Source organism: Lathamus discolor, chromosome 2 (genome assembly GCF_037157495.1).
Source record: "Lathamus discolor isolate bLatDis1 chromosome 2, bLatDis1.hap1, whole genome shotgun sequence".
In the NCBI taxonomy this organism is placed as follows: Eukaryota; Metazoa; Chordata; class Aves; order Psittaciformes; family Psittacidae; genus Lathamus; species Lathamus discolor.
The window spans coordinates 49,872,646-49,896,808 of NC_088885.1; the positions used below are offsets into that span (position 1 = coordinate 49,872,646).

Below are 24,163 nucleotides of genomic sequence, written 5' to 3' on the forward strand. Positions count from 1 at the left end.
CTTGTCTATCTCTGCAAAAATAGCAGCACTTAGACAAATTTTATCTGGTTTTTGTACTGATGAGTCAAACTGCTGGAAAGTAATGCAGTTCTTGACAAGCCTCACTGCTATTATGAGTGAGGTCTATTTTAGAGATGTTGAAGATGTGCGTGGAGAAAGTGAAACTTTTGTGCTTCATGACTTATCATCATCCTTTAGTTCTGGATTGCATGACTTGCTTCTGGGCTGCTGTTTCAGTCGTATTGAAGCTCTGGAGACTCTTTTAGGCAGGGCTTTTCTTTTGCAAACACAGCATTATTTTGCATTGCCAAAGACATAGTTAGCCACAGAAGTTAGTGGGAATGTCCAGATGAGAATATTCTGGTAGTGTTGCAGGCCTGCAGAGGGAGGGCTTCTGAATCCACAGCTGCCAAAACTTTAAACTGATCAGATTTTTGCTAGGCTGCTGGCAAAAATTGGAGGATTAAATTCTGTTCCAGTCAATTCTGTAATGAGAAGGCAAACAGAGGGACAACTTTCTCAGCTATAGTCTCGCATATGCATTTTACATATAATTAAAAAAAAAAGACATAAGCAAAGTAGTATCTTTGTATTATTTAAATGAGAAACTTGGCTGCATTTATCATCATTGGTAACATTTTAAAAAAGCATTAAATATTTTGAATTTATTTTCTGTTTTAATTCTGGTGCAGCAGAAATGGGTGGATTTTAGATCCCTCTGTGTAGTTTGGGCTTTAAGTTAGTTTCAGTGATGTATGTGTGGGTAGTGGTGGCTCTTCTTGCAGTGTTGCTACCATTTGCAGCATTTCATGAAGATCTGTTTTATGCTAGTTTAGCCTGACTTTACAAAACCCAGCCTATGTGCTGCTATCGTTTTGTTTCCCAGATATAGTCTCTACAAATATATGTTAGGAAATAGGTCCTTCAGGGCATAGAATGCTGAAGTGTCCTGTGTCTGTGAGCTACTGTTTATTCCGAGTTTGAACTGGTCAGTATATTAGGCTTTTCTTTAGACCTTTAAGAAGGGGAAGGAGATAGAGGTCACAGAAGTTTGCAATAAAGTAAAACTTTCTATGCCATATAAAGAATCTGTTTTATTACTTGAGGTACATTAATTTTATTATAGTAGCTTTCTCATGTTAGTATTGAAACCCGGAGGTGTTGAAAAGCCATTTGTTTTAGACTTTCTGCAAGTGCCAACTTGTTTGGTGTTAAATTGCTGTGTTGTTGTTGAAAGAATTATTTTTCACCTTGATGCTCACACTGTCTGAGGCAGATAGCTTGTGGGGCAGTAGAGAATACGGTAAAGATCACACTGGAAAACTTGTGCCAAGTCTGTAATTTGTTGTGGCAGCTTTTAGGACTTGCTGAACTGATAGTGACAGTTCACGTGGGATGGCAATGTTTGTGCTGGTAGAATGTTTTAGAAACATTTGGTGGGATACCAAGTAGGTGTTTCTAATGCCACTCTCATCTCATGGGCTGAAATCTGACTCAAAGGGCATGTATTTTATTATTTTTTTTAAGGTTTATTTTGTTTTCCAATGTGCTGTCCAAACACTTAAATGGCTCACATTCCAGTTTATAAATAAATACAATCCTTAACCTTGCTTGGTGTTACAGCCGTTTCCTCCATTTAGGTATGTTTCCACTTTTTCCAATGTTTCCACTTTACTTTCAGGTTTTACAGTGATCAGAGAGCCTGGCAATGACCCCAGGGCCCTTCCCCATCTCCTTTCTCTCTGTATTTTTCTTACACTGTGTGCATTTTTAAATTTTTTTCCCCTTTACCTTAATTTTCTGACATCTGATTTTGTTTTTTTCTTTCCTGCTGTAAAGAGGCATTTACTATCAAAACCTGTACTACTTGTTTGAAATATGCAACACCCCCTAATCATTCTGAGTGTTTCAAGAGTCCTCACTTACCCTCATGCTGAAAACACTGAATATGAATTTTGCTGTGCAAAGGCTAGTAATTTTAATATATTTAAGACTGCAGACACTAAACAGAGTGAGATTACCAAAACATAGTGGAAATAGCAGTTGTTAATTTAGTAGCAAGGGCATGTGGTTGGTTGCAGCATTTTTGAGGAACCCTCATTATTAACAATTTAACCTTCTCTTTTGGGAATACTGAATTGTGCAGTTCTGCAACAGTAAATATTTAGCGTGTTTTACCTTGTAATTCAGAAGATATGGCAGCTACAGTAATTTCTGGGGCTGATAGAGGTTAGGAAAATTGCTAGGATAACCTTGGAGGTAGATTACTGGAGTAACAGGAGAAGCTTGAGTGTTCTGCTTTCCCTTCAAGCCCCAACTTCTTTACCTTCTCTTAGAAAGAAGCGGTTGTCCCCCAGTCTATGTCTGTGGATAAACCTCTTCAGGTTGTGTTGAGTAGCAGAGGACTGCATCGGTTCCTCTTTGGAATGGAACAAATACTTCATCTACTGCTGCTTGTTGTTTCTCCGGAGAGCTAGAGGCTGGCTGGGATACATGGGATAAAGCCATTAGCGCTGCTCAGATCTGTTTTACCTAAAATGTCCTTAGGCCAGCCTGCTTTACCGACTGGAAAATAGTGGAGTGGATAGCTGTTAAATTGAGCTTGAATATCGCTGTATGACACTCTTTATTCTATTCGTGCTGGGATTCTTCTTAATTCTTTTACTAATTTTTGCCAGACTTTTTGAGTTACAAGTGCAGTGAGTTTAGACAAATTAATCTAGCAATTGTAATTCAAATGATAATTTAATTTTAGTGTGTTTCTTTTTTGCCACACCACCTAGCCTTAGGCTTAGTAGTTAAATAACTGCTTATGCTGTGTATTCAGAAGGTGATTTAGAGCACCTAAATTGGGTTTCTGTCCTGACTTTCCTCCTGTGGTGTGCTCTCTCTCTCCACTGATGATGCATGAAAAGACTATGAAGACAAATTGTGATACCCTTTTATATTTCCATATTTAAGCTGGGCTTTTGGTAGAGAGGAGGATTTTAACTTTCCAAAGTAAGCAGATGGGAGATTTGTGAAATGACTGGAAAACTGCTCAGGAGCACTTAGTTACATGGTGACTATATCAGGAAACTTTGTTACATTGTGTGACATTATGTAGGATTTACATCTGGAGCAACAAATAATTAAACAGTGCAAATGGAAAGAACTAGACATAAGCAGCGCAATGCTGGCTCAGATAAGTACTTGTTAAATATAGCTATTATAGTACATTGTTTTTAATGGAGTCTAAAATTTCTTATCTTTAATCCTTGGGGTGGAGGAAGGGAGCAAATAACGGGGGCAAAAAGCCAATATACAGTGGTATGGTGGGGTTGTTTTGTTTGGGGCTCTCTTTGGCTGGTTTGGGGTTGTTTAGTTTTTTTTTAACCTAAACTGCTTTTATTGCTTCCTCTTCTCTGCTGTAATATGCAATTCCTGAGAAAGTGATTGGTTTGTAGCGATCAAGTTTTCTTTTTATGGAATACTCTGGTCCACAGCAGTAGTTCTGTATTTTGGCTGTTGGTGCCATTTTTGTTGTTTCAGTTCATGTAAATAGTACTTGGGACTATGCATTAATCATTAAGTGAAAGTTAAATATAATAAGGGTTGGCTGGTAAGTAGCTTTAAAGATGCAGAAAGGCTACGAAAGATAATTTTAGAAACAAAAGTGTTTTACTGTGAGGGTATCAGTTCATATTTTAAAGTAGGTTATTAATACCTGTAACTTATGGTGGGAGCAATTCAGCATTACTTTCAGAAGGGTGTTGTAGCTTACATTACTTCTGATTTTCCTGTCAATGCTTACTTTTAGTGACAGTTATGTAGATAGGTGAAACTACCCGTATGTGAGCAAAGAATTACACTAAAGGCAGCAATATTATTATTCTTGCTTCGAAACTCATTTGATACTGTTTGCTGATTACTGTTCGACTTTTCAGAATTTTCCACCAATATTTAGTCTGTAGTGTTTGAGTTTAATGGTTATTATTCTTTGTCTAACATTCTTTCCTTAGAAAGACACATGATCATCTGGGCAGAAAGCTGAGTTAGTTTAGCCAATATGAAGAATGTATATAGAGAGTTTGAATAATAAAATATTTGTGGGTAAGAAAAGTTTGTGCTGTTATTACGGAAATAGGAGCTTGTTAGTGTTTGTTTTTTTGGTTTTTTTTTTTTTTTTTTGTCCCTATTTTGTTGTATTATCTTTCAGGACAGAACAAGGAAGGGCATTCCTTGGGCTCTTTCTGGTATTTTATTGATCATTAGAAAAATAATAAGTTCTGAATTGAGGTTTTGAGAGCACAGGATATGAGCTCAACAGAAATAGGAAGTAAGCATGAGAATTGTTTAGAGCTTAACACAAGCAGTTGTGTGAGAAAGCTAAGTTGCGTATTTTTTTTTTATGTGCAGAAACTTATCTTTTGAGCACTTCCAAGAATTCTTCAATATAATGTTTAATATTAAATTTCTGGAACATGTAGTATTATGATGTTTTTTGGTGTTGAACGTGATTGTTAGGGTATTTCTTATACAGTTCTCTAGTTATACTTTCCTTTGAATACTGCCTAATCCAGGTGGTTGAAATGAGACAGTATTTGCCAAACCTACATGAGCATTTTAATAACAGAAAGCAAGTGGAAAATGCTTTGTCTTTGAAAACTTGACTTCTGTCTGTGTCATTCTTGTCTAATAGATTTTATACATGAGTTGACAGATTTTGCACATCAGCTAGTTTGAGTCTGGTTTCTGTTTCTGGCCAGAATACGTTTGTGCAGTTGCCTCTGCTCTTGTGTCAGTCCTGACTGATCTAGGGTACCAACTTCCACCCCTCAGGCTTTCCCCAGTTGTCTTTGCATAGCATTGTGTTTGATATCAAAAGCTCTTAAAGCGAATTACAACATTACCATTAATACTGCAGTCTCATACAGCAGGCTAAAAATGGTTGGAATTAGTAGACTGATAAATGTTTAACTTGTTTTCAGCCTATATTGTTGTGGAACATCTGAAGATTAAATGAAGATGAACTTTTGATTCAAAGTTGTCTAGATTAAAAACTGTGGTCTTGAGAATGGAAGATTGTATTCTCTGCTCTCTGTTTTGGGTATCAGAATAGGCATTTGAATACAACTGAATTATGTAGAACTGGAGCGAGTAAAAAAGCTAGGATGGAAAAGGGTGAGAAACACGAATGGGAGGTGTAATTAATTGTATTATTTGTTGCCTGTTAACATGCGCAACTGTAGAAGTAAACGAGGCTCGGGGGGTTGGAATTAGATGATCTTGAGGTCCTTTCCAACCCATAACTATTCTATGATCCTATGTAATTAAGGAGTTAGCTTAGTACTAACTCAAATAATGGTAGGAGCATGATTGATGTGTCACATCAAAGGAGAAGTAATTATTAAATCTGTGGAAAAATTATGAACTATGTCCTGATAAGCAAGGCCTTAAGAAAGACGGTACAATAGATAAGACTTTTGCTTGTTATGGCCTTTTGCTTGTTTCCTAGCCTATCTCAAGAGATTCTAAATAATTCAGGACTGAATGTGAGGGGTGCTTGGGGATGCAAGAGAGAGGTGCTACTTGTTTTATCCCAGTCAGATGTATTGAATGTCAATTGTGGTTTGGGTTATAAGAGACTTTAAAGCTCATCTAATTCCACCCCCCCTGCCATGGATAGGGGCACCTTCCACTAGACCAGGCTGCTCAAAGCCCCGTCCAGCCCTTAAACACTGCCAGGGATAGGGCATTCACAGCTTCTCTGGGCAAGCTGTTCCAGTGTCTCACCATACTCACAGCAAAGAATTTCTAGCTTAGATCTAACTTAAATCTGCCCTGTTTTCAGTAATGTGACTTGCCTTCAAATCCAACTTGCTGAAAATACAGTTAAAAAAGGATGTATTTCCCTGGCTGTTCACATTTGGGATATATGCATAATAAAAATAACCAGTAGGCACTGCTGCTAAAACCAATGGTACAATCTGTTATGCTATGAAGAGATTAAGACTTTGCAATTCAGTTGAGACATTGCTTCATGAAAGTCAGTGTATGTAGGTCACGGTTTTTTAGTGTGTTCAAAGGCTCTTTGTGTTTTAGAAGTGTGATCTGCATCTCATGGTAGAAACTGTTTGTTTCTAAAGAAACGCTTGTTAATTCTGCTTCTACTGAACTGCTTCAGGTTTTAACTTGTGTGTGTGTTTGTAGGATGTAAAGCTACTAACTGTGCTTTCCTTCTCTGTCTGGAAAACTGCATCTGTTCTTCTAGTGTTTAACTGGTGTTTTCCTGTTGTGATGGGTACTTTCCACCCCGTGTATGTACTATCATACTGCTGCCTCTTAGTGATTTCTGCAGTTGTTTAAGAAATCACTAAAAATGTCTTTCAAAGGGCTTTAGGTAAAAATTAAATCCATATTCCTGAGCTTCAGCTTCACTGATTACATATTTCTAGCAATGATTCATTGATATTGCGTAAATGAAAGGAAGTAGAACTGCAGTCAGGACTCTGGCAGTTAGGTGTATCATGTTAAAAACCTCTGAAACATAAGAGGTAAATTTGGTTGGCATTAGCTGTGTCAGCTATGTTGCATATTATTTATATTTGTTTAGTTCATTTATGATATAAAACAATACTTTAATCCAGATACCACTATTAAATATATGCTTGGATCTGTAACTATGCAGTGCAGAAATTAGTTCATATTTTCATCTGCTTGAATTCTAATATTCTTGTCAAGAACGTTAACTGCTTAATATGTTGATCACTGTATACATTGTTCATAGGGAGATCCCTAAACTTCCCTGTATTATTAATATATGAGTAAGTAAGAAGTGTTTTGTATTTGTATTAATTTCTGTTTGCTTGTTTTTGGATTTATTTTAGGTCCATTTTCCAGACACAGAGAGGGCAGAATGGCTCAACAAGGTAAGAGGAATCATTAGCATCGCTTACAAATGGGAAGGGGAAGGAGGGAAATCTGAGATACAAAAGGAAATAAAAGGTGGTGAGAATCAGAGAACAGGGTAGTTTTAACTTTATACACTTGAAGCTTCTGGTTGTTGATCCAGTTAGTCATCAGAAAGATTAAATCTATTTTCATGGCCTTGAAATAGTTTTGGAGAATGACTGTAAGTGGCATTAGTATAATGACAGCTGTAATTGTGTGGAAGTCATAGCAGCTGTAAACACAGTCATTTATGTTTTACTTGTCTGGGATACTTTCCAGTTACTGTAGGTTCCTGAGCTACAATCTAAAAACAAATTAGTTTTGCAGTTCTGATTTGCATGAGTGGTAACCTAAGATACAACTTTGTGTAGCAAATAAACTTCTCTTCACCCTTCTCCCCAACACTCAGCATCAGTGCTGAATGCATATGCATTCATAGGGTAAGAGAAGAAAATTCTTTAAATTGTTTTTCTCCTTCTCCAGTGCTTTAGACTCGTGCAAATTCCAGAAAGCTTTCCAGTATGTAAAAAGGAACCAGTTCTTGTGTCTGTAGTGAACTGTAAAGAAAACTTCTATGTTTCAAACTTTGTACGAAATTTCTTGCGTATGCCTTAAATAACAGATTTCTAGTTATGTGTGAATTTGCATTCCATGTAGATATTTATTGGTTTTCCCCTTAGACTGTAAAACAGATGTGGCCTTTTATTTGCCAATTTATTGAGAAGCTCTTCCGGGAAACCATAGAGCCAGCAGTAAGAGGAGCAAACAACCACCTCAGTACCTTCAGTTTTACAAAGATTGACATTGGTCATCAGGTGAGTTGCTGATGAAGTTCTTCTAAGAGTCTCTGTCTTGCGTAGTGTTATCATGTAGCCTGCTTAAATCCACGCAGAAGTATTTCTTGGTAACACTGATTCTGGTTTCTGTTGTAACATTAAAATAAAACCATGAGGCTTTTTTAGCAGAAGATTTTTTTTTTTTATTTTTTTTTTCTTTTTCCTGGGGTGGCTGCTTCAGAATTTGCCTGAGAATAGAAGACTCAACATATAGTAACTGTTAGTCAGCTGAAAAGTTCATAGCCACATGATTTTAATACTGTTCATGTTATGTGCTAATGATCAGTGAGCAGGAACCATTATCCTTTTCTTGCCAGATGACCCAAGGGCAATTACAGATGAACATGTTAATCGTGCTGTGTATAGAATTCAACCTCAAGGCTGCTGGCTCAGCTTTCCAAAGGACCATAGCGTAGTATCAAGGAGCAGATAGGTGTTTACCGTCTGTTCAGTCCCATGGAAGAAGGAGTCATAACATGTAGCTCCTACATGCTGTGAGATTTCCAGATGTGGTGTTAAACAAGGTCATTGCTCATCCTTTCCCACCTACTATTTGATGAAGCTTTGAGTCTTTGGAATGTTTGTTATGTGCTGTATCTGTATGGGGGTGGAGGGGTTAGGAGAGAGCATGAACACAGTGGTTTAGAGAGAGGACACAGAGTGTTTGATACAACTTTTGTTGGGGACTATGGATTCTTTTGCATTCAATCTGACTAAATTCCACTTAAGGCAATATTTCTGTATTTTGTGTGTGTGTGAATTAAATTTATCTTGTTTTAGTTGCACAGAAAAGAATGCTTTGTCTGGGAGTGTTAGACATATACTAGTACAGAGAAATGACATGTTTATCGGGGGGACAGAGAAAGCTTGACATTAAATTTTCATAAGTCTTGAAATCGAGTGGTCTAAACCCAGGGTAATTGCCAGAAAGTTTGTGATTGAGTGGATCCTAGCAAGGTAGTTTTTACCCTTGAAATAACATTCTGAGCTAAATTGATAGCTTTAATTCACACCTTTTAATGATGATTATGGTAAATTTTTCAAGTATGAATATGCATATATTCACCTTTATTTTGAAGCTAAGAGATTAATATGGTACAGTTCAGTAGAAGGATCCAATTTTTACTTGCTTCATTGTTTCAGCCTCTGCGAATAAATGGTGTAAAAGCGTACACTGAAAATGTGGACAAAAGGCAGATAATTTTGGATCTTCAAATCAGGTAAACTTTATTATCATGTCACAATGGTGCCCATGCTTTATAATATGTTCTTTGTTTGATTGAGCAGTTATATTGGGCTGAAAGAAGAAATGCTTCATTCTGCAAATTTAGTTAGTTCTAAATGTGTATGAATAGAGGAAGGAACTACATGCTGTAACATTTATCTGAGGGAAATAGTATATCAGCTCAGTGTGACAGCATCATTAATGTTGGTTAATAAAAACCTACATTCCAAAGCTAAAGCACTATCTTTAATTTTTTTTTGTTTAAATTAATGTATTAAAACTTTGCCATAAAATTTAGTCTAAAATTAAGATGTTTGAGGCTTTTTACTTTTCTCACTTATATATTTTTATAAACACTTAATCAATGTGTCTCCAGAACACTTCTTTAGTATCTTGTGCATCTTCCTTGATTTCTTTGTTTGCTTTTAAGTTTACTTGCAAAAGGAGTGTGGGTTTGGTTTAATTTTTATTGTTTTGCAAGGATATTAAGTGCATTATGATCATTGTTTCAGAGTGCTTTTCAGAATCTTTTGAAACAAGAACTATGCTTTTAAGAGCTTTACTCTTATAAGGAGCTTGAGTAGCTAATTTACAAAGCAGTCCTCGGAATATGTATTTAAAGATTCAGTTTCAGGACCATGTTTTCAATGGGAACACTTTATCTTTCTCCTCATTTCTATGAGCTTTATGTAAAAAAAATTCTCAAACTCATGTTACAGTTGAACAGCCTCGTTTCTGGTGACAGAGATGTGCAAGGGAAAAAATTAACGGCTTGAGCAAATGAAGATAAATTGTTAATAAATAGACATCTTAGTTTGCTGAAGCACATGAAGGTAGTAAATCCTTGGGGAAAATGAAAGGTTATGGGTCAACAGATAACAAGATAAACTCTGTCAAATTAAGTGTGAACTGTAGTAAAGAAAGAAAAAAAACATTGAGATATTGAGGGCATATTTGTTAATAGTCTACAACTGAGTGTTTTCGTCTTCTCATAACAAATATAGAGGCATTAAAGAAAGTTTTAGGCTGAAAATCTAAATGCATGGAAATATCTTGTGTTAATGTGGTATGTTTCAATTGAGACACTCGCTACCATTATACTTGCAGAAGACAGATATAAAAATGTGGTCAAAAGACCTTCTAAAGATCACCTAAAAAATAATGAAGATAGTCCAAAGTATGGAATCACAGATCATTGTAAGCTGGGAAATATGTTTGTCATATTCTTTGTTCATTTTTCTTCTAGGTACCTTTTGTGACCTACAATGGCCACATACAGTAATATACTGTGCTTCTCATCTGATTCAGTACAGCTACTGTTAAAGTTTTTCAAGACTGTCCTGATTAAACTGTAATCTATCTCAGTGATCTGTACATTACAGGGGTCACAAATATTTCTGGGATATTATGCTCTAAATGCATAGAATTTGCTTACTAAAGGTGACTTCAAGTTGCATGTTATGTTACAGTGAAATTCTGTCTGGCATCACTTGTTAATGGACCCAGCCAAATATCTTGGGGGATAAAACCATGCTTAACTTGATTATAAGGTCAAAAGTTGTTGACTTATGACTCTCAAATGCAGCTTGTTACTATTTTTACTTCAATTTGTCATCATGTTATTATGGATTTTCAAACTAGCATATTCCTGCTTTCCAGTCTTCATAATGTGAATAGTTCTGACGCTACGAAGTGCCAAGATTGAGATTTCAGTTGCAGGGTTTGATTGACCTTGCTTCTGTGTCATGTTATGCAATTCTATATGTGTGTGTCTGTGTGTGTGCATATATATTTACTATCTCTATTTATAGTTATATAGGTAAAAATAGAAATTACATCCTTTTAAATTGTGTATTAAAAAATTATATGTCTATTTTTAAACTCTACAGTCACACTACATTCTTTCCAGGGAAAGCAATGGTCACCTTCCTTTCACATAGAACCCTATCATGTTGTTGTGTTCCATTTCCCCAGACTGATTCTGCACAAGTCTTATCTTTTGAATAGTCCAAAATAAATTCCAGTGTTGAATGCTTACAAGAATGTCTTGATACTATTGTTTATTTCTGTTTAAGGGATTGATAAGATTTGCATTTACTTGAAATCCTGTAGAGAGCACCATCACACAGAGAGCCCAGGAGACTACAGATGATTTCAATAATGGATATCCTGGATGCAGTAACCCTCACCTTCATTTTGTTTTGATAGTACCTTGTGGCCATCAGTTGCCAGGGGAGGGGGCAGGGGTCCTGCAAGGGGACCTCAAGCTTTCTTCCTTAATGTCTTTTTGAGTCTCAGAATTAGTTTGTTTTCAGACCCAACATGGCTCACAGCAGCAGCCATTCTTGAATATCTGCTCAACTCTGCTGTCACATGCTTGACCTCCATGGAGCTTCAGGAAAAACAGCTGCTCATATCTGAGCCTGAGCTGTGTGCACATAATCTTTTAGTCTTGTAGCATGGCCAAAGTAGACGGGGCTTTTTTCTTCTACAAATCTGTGTCCAAGATATAGGGCGACATCTACAAAATTTCAAGCCCTTGACCTTGGATTCCTAAAAATGGGATGCAAAAACTGTTCAGGGATAAACTTGTTTTGTTTTTAGTAAATTATTTTCTGATTTACTTCTTGCCTGCTCTCTCCGTTCAGAAAGGGCTCAGCTGTTTTTGGCTTAAATCTTGCTTAGCTGAACATCCAGCTCAGCATGCCCAGCTTATTGAATTTCTAAATATGACTGGTTTTGCAAGTCTGTATATTTCAGGCAACTTTGATTTTTAGCAAAATAGCCATCTTTGTCTAGTGATTCTCATGATTATATTGGATGAGAATGGATTTGGGTAAATGTACTATCAATGATACCTATGTAGAGCTTTCCTGAAGTGGAGCATGATTCCTGTGTCTGTTATTTCCCAAAAGTAAGGCTACTTGTGTGTTTTCTCTTACGCATGCTTCTGGAGATGATAGCATACCTATGTATGTATTTGATGTTTTGAAGGGGATGTAATTTTTTTAACAATCTTGACTGTTATATGTTGTAATGTTTTAACATGCATTTCTTATGTACGGATTGAGATAGAAAATATACTGTCATGACAGTGCAAAGCAACTGTGTGTTGCATTTTAGTCCATCACAATGAAATACATACTTTCTTTTTGGTTTCAGTTTTGTTGGAAACTGTGAAATTGATTTGGAGATCAAGAGATACTTCTGCAGAGCTGGTGTGAAAAGTATACAGGTAAAATTAATTTTTTTCTCTTTTGATTTTGATACAGAGTCATCACTGCGTTGTTGTTTTCTGATTTGAATAGTTTATAAGAGAACCAATAATTGTGTAGCTTTGTTATTTACTATTGTTTCACAGTTGCATAATATTGATATTGCATAATAATTTCAGTAGCATGACTTAGCTGAAAGGGTAAATTTCAGATATAGAATTATTATAAACATTAACTTTTTCTACTAGAAAAGGTGGAGATAATTTCACATTAAGACAATATTCATGTGATGCATAGGTTTGTGAAGGGACCACAGAGCTTGAAGTTTTGGTTTACTTAGTATTTCAGTGTTAGATTAAATCGTTAGTTTGCATGCAATTACTATAATTAGCATTGCCTTCTGATATTGTTTCTCAAATTTCCTTTACTTTTTGATAGCAGATCTCTCTAACAAGGAAAAATATTATGCTTTTTCTGTCTGTCTTGACATACCTATTAGCATTTACCGATGTTTGTTCTAGTATTTGTGGATGCTGTTGTATTGCTTTGTGCCACAAATGTTTATATTGAGCTGTATAAATAATCTACTTCATATTTTTGGCAAAATTGTCACTAACGTGACACACCCTCATGTAGATTAACGTAAAGATTTTGTAGGCCCAACTCTTTAATGCCTGTGTGAATAGGCATTGGGTTTGGATGACATGTAAGCTATATGCATAAAACTCTTCTATAATCAAGAATTTAGTGAATCAGAAATGTGAGCATTGCCAGTGAATAAATTTTATTTAAAAATAAATGTGCTGAACCCAGGACAGAGCTTTAACTGAAGTTCATCCCATTGCCTTTTTTCCTCCTCTTTTGCAGATTCATGGCACTATGAGGGTTATCCTGGAACCACTAATTGGAGACATGCCCCTAATTGGAGCACTTTCCCTTTTTTTCCTTAGGAAACCTGTAAGTGCTTTTAACTCTGTCGCTGCTCTTTTAGTGTGCTGATGATAGTAGTCAGAAAACCTTGAAGCAAGACTTAAACAACGAAAGGAAAGAATTTGGGAAATTGCTACCATTTAGTTGAACTTTCCCCCCAAAAAGTGGACAAATATAATAAATGCTGGAAGAAACCAAGATGAGTAATAATTACCTTGGAATTCTGAAGTCTTCCATTAAAGCTGTTACCTTTTTCTCACATGTCTCCTGGACAAGTAAAGAAAAAAAAAAGCTTTTGTTGCTGTTTCTCATGACAGTCTGCAGGTGAGTGTGGTTTAAATTAAAATTCCACAACATCTGCGCAAGATGGCTTTAAAAACCATGCTGATGTTACCACACATTAAAATCAGAATAGGTATTTTGAGATTACCCCCTATGATGATTGAAGATTTTAACCTGGGTAGCAGGTGGGCAATTTCCATTACATTTACCAGTGATCCAAGTATGAGAACAGATGAAGTACAGTGTGAGATGGAATTGGATTTCAAAACAATCATGACAGTAGCAGAAGTCAGAGAAAGAGAGGGTGTCAACGTAAATCAATTGGAATATGTGCTAGGCCAAAGTGCACATAGGCATGAATAACAGTGAAACAAAGGTAAGTCAACAAGGTCTGTCTGATATGACAACGATATAGCTAGTCTGGTATGTGTAAATAAGAGGATAACCCAGAAATGCTCTCAGTTTTAGACACAGCACTTCAGCAAAAGTACTAGTGAGTTGGAGAGTATCCAAAGTAGGGAGATGAGAATAAACTTGACCCTCAAGGACAGACCAAAAGAATGGAAATTGTTTAGTTTGGAGAAGACAAAGAACAACATGTTCTTCAAAATGTGAAAGGCGCTTACAGAAAAGAAACACAAAATCAGTTCTTCATTTCAGTGGCAGACAGGGTAACAAACAATCACAGCAAGGAATGTTCAGGCTGGGCAAGGGGGGATAAGGAAAGGCCTGAAATGGTAGTGAAGCACTGCAATAGGCTGTCTAGAGACACTGTGAATCTCTATCTTATGATAGATTTTTACTACTTTGTTGGGAAGATAGGATTGTATGGGTGTTTATGCACAGCCTAGGCAAAACTTACGGTGTCGCTTGTGTAATTTATGTGGCTTGTTTCATCTGTTTGGGGAAACCACGTGTGCTTGGGTAGAGGGAATATAGACTTAAAACATGCAAGAATTTGGAAATATTTTGTAGATAATTTAGTGAGATTTTTTGTAAAAGTGAAATAATTCATGCAAAAATGATCGAACATCATTGCTCATATTTGGAAAAGGTTGGGGACCTATAGTGGGATGACCCAAACATGGATTTCTGCACATTTCTTTGAGGCAAGTCTAAACATTAGGAGATGTCTGATTAAGTTTTGTCTCTTTCTACCCTCTGGCTGAGCAGCATGAGCGTAGGACATCTGTTTATACTAAGTCTAAGCAGGGCCGTGACAAGGATTGAGCTCCACTTTATGGTAGTCTGCACTGTGTAATTGTTAATGTGCTGTCTGATGTTATTTTGTTATTCATTTAGTGCTCTCCCAAACAATTTCCAGTGTCCAGCTCATTACAGGGACCATCCAATAAGCAAGTTAAATGCAAACACTCTATTTTTGAGGAACAGAGAGAAGAGTTTAGTTGTGTGGACACAGGCTTTACATTTTTTATCTTACAGGAATGACCTTTCTTCATTTTGATGTGGTTTGTGTTCTCTCTCAGTTCTGTTCTGTATTCACTGAGAAAGAAACTAGTGTACAGTCCTTCTGCAGAAGCCATTCTGACACACTCAGTGCCAGAGCTGTGACCCGGTATAGTGTATCTGGACTGCTTTCCTGGGGTGCCTCTTGCAGCTACTGCGTTGTTGCTTTTTAGAGGAGAGGCCAGAAAGCTGGCAGGGGATAGGGTGGTAGAAATCAGCAGCAGGTGAGCTGGTTCGTGGGCAGTTCCTGGCACTTCTGTTTCCCAGCATCATGCTCTGGTAGCATTTTTCTGAACCTTCAATTTTCGGTATTCCCAGGTACCTCCAGTTAGCTTTTTGCTCTGGTACCTGTGCCCAGTCCTTTCTGTTCCTGATCCGCTCTAAGTGCCATGTACTGGCTAAGTGCTTGGCTCGGACAACTTGCACCTGAGATAGTGAACTGAAAATATACCAAATGATACACCTCTCATTTGTGGTCACTGGCCTCCTGAACTGTAGGAAATTCTTTGTCCCGAGTAATTTTGTCTTTATTCCTACTGTCATGATTTATTAGGAGTCTGGTGACTTAGTGGGACAAAGTCACTGTGGGACTTTGTGGGACTTAGACTGGACTGGAGTATGAAAATTAAAAATCCAACCCCTCCCCAAAAATATTCTGTTGTGAAAACATTAAAAGCGGTTTTCACTCCCCTTTCACTTGAAAACTAAGTTAGTGGCCAAGGTCCGAGGAAACTTAAGGGTGGATTGTTCAAAAAATGTACCTTTGAATCACATCATTCCGTAATTTTGACAGTTATAGCAGATTTCTCTCCCCACTGCAGTGGTCTTCTTGATGTTTATTTGTCTAACTTCTGTAGAAAAATGTAAAGTAAGGCTTGTTATAGCAATAACCAAATCCTGTCCTCTTACTAGAGAGCAAGTGGCTGCAGCCAAGGAAAGCTTTTCTCCAATATTTTTGTTAGAAGAGGAATTAGTTGGCAGCTAGCATTAGATTTTGTTCTCATATTTTCCAGTCTAAAGTAACTGGCAACAATTCCTCTTGCTCTCTATCATCTGTTTGCTGGCCTTAATGACTATATAAGGCAACACAGCCTGAATTAATAGTTCCGAACATACTTGGTTAATGAGTTTACCAGCCTCATATTTCTGAGTAATGCATGAAATTTTTGATGCTGGAAGAGTTCTTGCATTATAAGAAACTTTTAAAATACTGGTGTTTTTCGTTTTTTTTTTTTTTTGTTATTATTTTTAAGAAGGTACTAAAAGCTTTATTGGCTTATAAAATATGTCCAAATATAGAAAACTTCAAGAGAGAAAAATGTGTGCATTCTGATGTTTTGAAGTAGCTTTTTAAAATTCTGGGCTTCAATGCCAGAGAGGATTTAGTGCTGTGTAAATAGTCAGGATTTGTAAGGTGCTTCATATTATTTCTCATTATGTTGTGTATATTTACCATATATTCTGTTTCTTTAAGTTTAGTTATCTTTTACTTCTAGAACAGAATATCATAAAGTTAATTATTTAGATTTTTGGTTCAGTTCTAGGCGACTATGTGGCTTATAGCTGGACTGCAAATTTGGAGGTTTGAAAAGCTTGTTTAGTGGCACACCTAACATTGAAGGTGTGTCCTAACCCAACCCTTTTCTTAAAAAACAAAGCCATGAAAATACCAATACTTTTGTTCTATAAATAAAGCAACAAAGACTGGAAAACAGGATTTCTTCCAGGAAAAACAGTCAACTCTTCCAAAGCTCTCATTTTTACATTTACAGTTTTGCTTTCCACTTGCTGACTTGAGCACTTCTCTCCCTCCAGTCACTTTACAGATTGGTTCTGTCGCGCAGTTTTGATTTATTTAATGTTGATTTAGTTTCATTTAACATTGCCTGCCTTTGGAAAACTCAGTGCTGGATGTGACTTTAAAAATTACCAGTACTTATGAAAACTAGACTCAAAAAGAATCATTCACCAAGAATGAGTCCTAGTGAAATGGCTGGCAAAAAACATAAGGTAGTTATGTAGAATGCAGGAGAATGTTATTTTGGTTTGCTTTTAGTTGATTGACAATGCCTTCAGAGCATATGGGACTGTCAGTATCTTTGCTTCAAAGTGTTTTAACCTCTCTTAAAGGGATTTGTAGAACACCTGGATAAATTCTGAAGCATAGGTACTGTCACACTAATACTTGTTAACAATTAGTCTTGTTGCTTATAAAGTGAGTGATTTGCATGGTTACTTAGGAGTTGCTCTAACTTACGCTATCTTAATTTTTATTTGTGATAGTTTTTATGGGATGTTTTAAGGGCCATCAAAGTCGATGCTTCCACAGTACCATATTCTTCTCCATGTGCCCTCCCGTTCATTGTTATTGTCTGTCTTATACCCATGTTGAAATTTCTACTCCTGAAGGAAGCTGGTTAAGTGGCGTAAGCTGGCAGGAATATTAAACACATCAAGAAGTGACTAGTTTCCTGCTCTTCAGATGTATTTTAGCATCTTGAGCTGACTCACTAAGGAGTCAGGAGAGTGTCAGTATTAGTGTCAGGGTGTGAACCAAAGTGCAGGACTAGTAGAAAAGAGAGAATTGGCTTGAACTGAAGCTTTGAGTAATTGATGCTATGGAGAATAGCAACATGTGCTGTACTTTTTAAAGACCAATTGTGATCCTTCTGGTCACCTTAACTCAAAAAATTGCCAGCTATGATTCTTAATAACTATATGCCTTATCTCCATAGCAATTATCTCTAATCTTTAGACAGTTACAACTGAAAAACTTAGGATTGTAAACCACAGTTCCTGTGCAGAGATATGCTGTGTCTCTGATAGCAATGATGAAAATCAGTATGATTTCTACTTTCTGTGGTATTGTATAGTCAAGCCTTGTTTGAGAGGTTGAGTTTGTTATATTTTTACTGCAGAAATACACTGGATAGTGTTACTTATTAAAATATTACTTCAGCATTGTAGTGGTAATAGGCTGTGTTCTACTAACAGAAAAATGGTACTGTGTGTCTGCATGACTGTTCACAAGTAACAAAACAGGGCATGTTAGTCCCCTTACATTTCCTATAATTAATTTCTGAGAAGAAAGACAACTTATCCTATGGAATTGGCTCATCATGCCCAGTAGCAGAGTTTAACATTTGTCCTGCAGAAGTTTTATGCTTCCATAACTTCATTAGCAGGAAATTGCTCATCAGCATTTTAAAATACTTGGTGGCTTCTCTTGTGAGAATTAGTAGTGCTTATGGCAGCCAAATCAAGCCACAAGGTTGGCAGTGCTTAGAGACTTCCTTTTGTGCTGCTGTGAACTTCAGTTATAGCCCTGTATATTCGACATTCCAGTGCATTCTTTTTCCTTTGTAGAGGCATCCAGAGTATTGAGAACACCAACTATGCAAAAATGCACATCAGTTTTTAGACTGCCTTTTCTTACAGGCTGCAGGAATATATATATATATATATATGGCTGGGGTTTTTTTGAACTCTTTCAATGGATGTGTTGCATTAGTTCTTAGTACAGAGCCTTGATAAGACAAATTTCTTGGGTTTCACTGCTCTGAGCAGTGAAACAACTTGTTTTCACTGTTCCGAGCAGAGGAATAATTGAAAGAGCAAAGAGCTTTGAGTAACATGACACACATACTACTTCATCGGAAAGTGTAACTGGTGTCTGAAATCCTGCTCTAGGCCAGTGAGCTGGCTGGTAAGTCTCTGCAAGGCACATCACCTCTCTCAATTGCAACGAGCTGTGGAAATGCACCACACCATTTCTGCCTCCTGGGAGAATTTCACTTAGTGACAAACCCGTAGTTTTTCCAGTGCCCTGTTAGTTCTGCTGTAGAGAACCAGCTGGCATTCCCTGAATTTAGCTAAACTAAGCGAATAATGCATTGCTCAGAGCACTGGCAGGGAAGGAAATAATATCATTAGCCTGTTCTGAGATTTAAAAGCCAAAACTATTTTTTTAAGTGTGAAGTTTTCTTATATTCAGTGCTTCATAAAATGATTCATCAGCTGGCAGGGCAATCTTCTGCTTGCTCCCTTTTTCTCCGCAGGACTTAGTTTGTTAGGGTGGTGATGTTGCTTTACCTTAACTGTCAGAAGTTTAGGTTAGAGGGTTGTTTTCTTCTCCAGAAAGTCTTGGCATGGCAATGCCCAAAATGTAGAATGAAAATCCTTGTTATCCTGGGCTATGGTTGGAAGGGCTCCCTTTTGTGTATCAAGCAATACTGTAGATTTTACTTTCTTTTCTTTCTACTGCCAGTTTGTCTGCTGTAAGTGCTATTTCCATACTACTGCAGGTATAAGCCTTTTTTTTCCTGAACTTGTATTGCTTTTTGGAAAACTCCTCTTTTCTTAAGCTACCAAAGGTGTGTCTTATGCTGAAATCTGATTATGTTTGGAAGCCAAAAGTGCAGATTTGAAACAACATTATTGAGGGGAAATTGGGAGTGATGGGGGTCAGGGGAAGAACACCAAAACCGGGAGGGGGGCAGGGGGAATGAGGGTTGGGGATAAGACATTTTTCATTAATATCTGTAGACTAAGATTAGAGTGTGTGTTATTGCACTGTGCTTCATTACTGCTGGACTCTTCTGGTAGAATTGGAAAGGAATCACTATGGTGGGCAAATGTAGCAAATCTTGTCTACAAGGAGAATTTACTTTCAAAGCCCAGATAGGGAAAGCTTAATTTATGCCAGTGTTTTGAAGGATCGTATTCCTTCCAAAAGATTTCATGGCTTAAGATCTCTTTGCAAAGCTTTTCTCATAATCCTGTAAAGTGCTTAGCCTTAGTAACGTGTTTAAATTCTTAGCTCCAACTTTGAATGGAAGAGGATTTGTCTTTAGCATGTCTGAAATTGACCTCTGTCTTTGTATTTATTCCTGTACAATAAGTGGGTGAATAGAAGCTTCTGACATTCTATGTACTAATTGCATTTCTTTTCTGAATGGCCACTTTTAGTAGCACTATTTTTCTCAGTTTCTTTGTCTAACTATTTTTACATACTTCATGGTCTAAGGACTGATGACCAGATGAACCAGTAGTTTTTGAGGAGTGTAATAAAGTATCGATAGTGAGATTGTACTATAAGCATTCTGTGTTGTGTATACTGTGTTGCAACCTTTAAAAATGCTTTTTGGTCACATAAATTGAAAATCTTTTGGTTCTCAGTGGCATCTCATAGATTGCTCTTTATTTTGTTTTGAATTGTGGCAGTTAATACAGAAACCACCATGACGCGTGTTTCAGTCTAGTGTAGAAGATGTTTCTCAATGCTGAATTTCAACATTATGTTACTCAATTTAATTCTGTTAAGTCTGTTTAGGAGACAGTGCAGGACTTCGCTGTGTTAACTGCTGTATGCAATATGCTAAACAAAGCATGAAAAAAGAATCAAAAGGAAATGCATTTTCTCATTTTTGGTTTATTCAGAAAATATCAGTATGTAAAACTGTTAAATGGGATGCAGATATGAACACCTTAGGATAGGGACCACTTCTTGGGGGATATTTATGATGTGTATTTGCTTTCCCATTTGCCTATGAATAATGAAAAAGGGAATAAAAATTACGTAATCAATTGGGCTCTTTGTCTTAAAACCAGTAAAAAATTACTTCTTCCAGGGCCTTTTTAGCTTACATGGAGTTTTAAGGTGTCACATAATGTAATGTCAAAACTTGTGTTTAAGAACATGAGAACCAGCCTGAAAACACAAGTTGTGGTTGGTCTTATCAGCTACTACCAAGCTACTTGTATGCTATATTACTTAAACATCTGTGGGTTTGCAGGATTAAGGAAATATATAGTACAAAACTGAAGTTATTTTTCTGAATGGCTATCAGCAGGGAAGGTGCTAAATTTTAAGTATTCTATTGAAGTCTGTAGGTTTGTTCACTGAATAGCGTAGTCAAGAAGACACTGATCTTAATCCCTGGATGGGACCAAATTGTTTTCTGTTGTAATATGTTCACAGACTCATAGAATAGTTGAGGTTGACAGGGACCTCTAGAGGTCATCTAGTTCAACCTCCTCACTCAAGTGGGGCTGTCTAGAGCAGGCTGCCCAGGACTATGTCCAGGTGGCTTTTGAGTATCTCCGAAGGTGAAGTCTCTACAACCTCTCTGGGCAACTTTGCCACTGCGTGGTCACCCTCACAGTAAAAAAAGTGTTTCCTGATGTTCAGAGAGACCATCCTGCGTTTCAGTTTGTGTCCATTGCCTGTGGTCCTGTCACTGGGCACCACTGTGAAAAGCCTGGCTTTGTCGTCTTTGCACCCTCCCTTAAGGTATTTATAGACATTAAAGTCCTACTCAAACCTTCTCTTCTTTGGACTAAACAGTCTCAGTGCTCTCAGCTTTTCCTCATAGGAGAGATGCTCCAATCCCTTAGTCATATTCATGACCCTTTGTGGGACTCTCCAATACATCCATGTGCTGAGGAGCCCAGCACTGCACAAAGCACTCCAGGTGTGGCCTCGTCAGTGCTGACCAGAGGCGAAGGATTGCCTCCCTCAACCGGCTGACAATGGTTTTCCTAATGCAGCCCAGGATAGTGTTAGCCTTCTTTGTGGCTTTCTGCTGGCTCATGTAGATTCTTGCAGTACATCCCATGATATATCTTACCTTTTGTTTTGGAACATTTAGTTATTAAATCCTACTACCTTTTCCATTAAAAGGATAATGATTTTTTCTGCTTTACTGTTTGTTACAGGTAGGCTAGGTGCTTCATAGATAACATTGTTAAAATATTTTACTACTATTCCAAAAATACATTAAGTGCTCCTTATGTAAGTAATTGTATTATGCGTTATCTTTAGTCAAAGTATTCACAAAGGAAATCACTAATTAAACTATTAATAGAACCTTTATAAAAGAATGGTACGTGCTGGTTTTTTATAGAAAATGAATGTAGGGTGAAGATTCTTGCCTTTTTGTGGAAAGATGCAGCATACGTTCTTGTAGAGATTTGTTGTTTTGTTTCAGCATGTAAGTGAACCACCACAATTAGTTTCTTAGTTGAGGAATCTTAAAATCTTTTAAACTTTTTTTAATGCAGTGATTTTTTAGATTGGGTTAGTTGGATTTGGAAGCCCGGGGGTAGTTCGGTGGGTTTGGATTTGTTTGTTGCTTCTACTCAATTCGATGCAGCTAATAGGAGGTTTTCAGTGAGAAGGGACATAAGAAAATTTGATTCTGTTAGTTTTGTTGGCTAAAATTAAATGATTACAGGATTGAAAGCAATATGAAAAATTGGTTGTTAAATGTCAGCAGCTCTGAAACAGATAAGTAACTTTCTAGCGTTGGTCTAATATTCTGTAAAGACTTTCAGCAAAGGAAATATATCTGATCTAGCAATGAGTGATGCCTATAAGCTTTTTCTGAAGATTTTTCTCACTTTGATACTTACTCCTGTTGATACCTTTTGTCTTTATTGCATCAGTGGTAGAATGAATTTGTTTTTATCATTGAAAACAGCTGACTCTGTGTTTGCAGGCTATTGTCACATCCTCCTCCCACCTTCCAGTCCTATGACCAATTCTTTTCATTGGTCATATATTATAGATCTCTTATTTTTCTGGTCCCAAATGGGATTCTTCATCAGCTTGTTGTACTTTGCAAATTCATATTGGTGACTGTTCATCTATTACAGGTCTATAGTGAATACGAATATATTTCTTCAGAAAATAGGACTACATTACAGTATTTCATATTGGTTGTGTGTAGTAGATACTATGTACACATGTATATTGGGGTGTGCATGTGTGTATTTATGTTTGTGTGGAAGGGTGGATAAGAGGATGGTTAGTTGTTTTTATAACTGAAAAAATGTGGCTAAAAATTATTTAGAATGGAAAAAGTTTTGCTTAAGAAAAACCTAGAAACTGGTCATTAACCCTCCACTGGTCAGAATCTATACTGATCAGGTTTATTTCTTTTCTTTTTCTTGTCTCTCCCCCACTCCCTTCATCCCCCCTTCTCTTTTCTCTGTAATTCACAGCTATTAGAAATTAACTGGACTGGATTGACCAATCTTCTGGACGTTCCAGGGCTGAAGTGAGTATATGTAAAGTAGTGTTTGATATTCCTCCATCCTAATAAAGCCCAGAAAATATGAAGACCATCAGCTAAAGAATTTTATGTTAAATGACTCTGAGCAGTTACCTTTTCATTTGGAATTATATGAAATCGCTCCATATGCAGAAGGTAGTGATTTTAGCGAAAGTAAGTCAAAAGTATATCTAGTAGGTCTTGTTAAAAGCATTTTTTTAAAGATGATTTTTAAACTCCTTTTTTCTTTTTCTTTCTTTTTTTTTTTTTTTTTAGTGTTCTAAGCCTTTCCAGATTGCCAGTATGTTGTGAATTTCCTATCTGCCATCCCATAGTGCAGTGGAAAGACAGCCTAGTTTTTCATAGCAGTGGGTTCATATCAACTTGGCTCATGGTTTTGTATGCCAATAAGTTTCTAGTTGCTTCTGTAAAGGTAGTTAGAAATACCTTAAGACAGTAATCAAATGAAGTAAACTTTGTAATCTCTTCAAGTACTTACTTTTAAAGCTTTCTGTTTATTATGTAAAGATCAAAGGGAGTAGCAAAAATACTGACCAAATATAGCTAGGAAAGATGCTTGGCTTATTCAGAGTTTTTCAAAGTAGTGCACTGATAAAACCCTAAAGAATAAAGCAGAAATAGAGGTGAAAACCAAGCTACGTTGAATCACTGCAATCCTGATAAGGTTAAATCCATAAACATATTCATAATTATCTAGTTATAGTTACACAGGGTGTTTTTACTATTGAGACAATGGCTGAGGGGATAATGGTGGATCTGACCCACACTTGGGTTTTGTGACTAGTTGTTTTATTGGATCCCGTACTCTCAAGAGTTGGCTGACTCCAGAATTATTTTTTATTGTGGAAAAGAAAAAAAAAAGTTTGAATTTAGGCATTAAATTAATCCTCTGGTGCTCAAGTGCGTGACTGAAATGGTTTTTGCTTTGCTTAGACAGGTGAAGCTGGAATCCCAGTTGAACAGTTTGAAATTAGAACTTGCATTAAGTAGGTTAATGGCTGCAAGAATTGCTTATATTTCGAGTCTGCTTAAGACTGCCTCTGAGAAAAGAGGTTTGCTTGATGAGTGAGAAAGTGGCTTCCAAAATACAGCTCCTGAGTAGTAATTTGCTCTTTTGACATAACACTAATAAATTTAATACTTAAGCTTACTAGGCTCCTGAGATTAATATCATGCTGCATATTTGCCTGACTGCAAACA

At 36.9% G+C, this 24,163-nt stretch overlaps 1 protein-coding gene across 4 annotated transcripts in view; it reads left to right on the top strand.

Annotated features, from left to right (window-relative positions):
- The window catches only part of ESYT2 (extended synaptotagmin 2), a 75,260-nt gene that overhangs the window by 22,320 nt on the left and 28,777 nt on the right, over positions 1-24,163 (top strand). For all 4 annotated transcript variants that reach the window (XR_010609957.1, XM_065666785.1, XM_065666786.1 and 1 more), the window contains exons 2-7: positions 6,870-6,911; positions 7,614-7,748; positions 8,913-8,989; positions 12,157-12,229; positions 13,077-13,166; positions 22,893-22,948. Coding sequence is in view for 3 of the 4 variants with exons in the window: in XM_065666785.1 (XP_065522857.1) it covers positions 6,870-6,911; positions 7,614-7,748; positions 8,913-8,989; positions 12,157-12,229; positions 13,077-13,166; positions 22,893-22,948 (473 nt within the window). In the remaining variant the exon portion in view is untranslated. The remainder of the gene's footprint in view (positions 1-6,869; positions 6,912-7,613; positions 7,749-8,912; positions 8,990-12,156; positions 12,230-13,076; positions 13,167-22,892; positions 22,949-24,163) is intronic.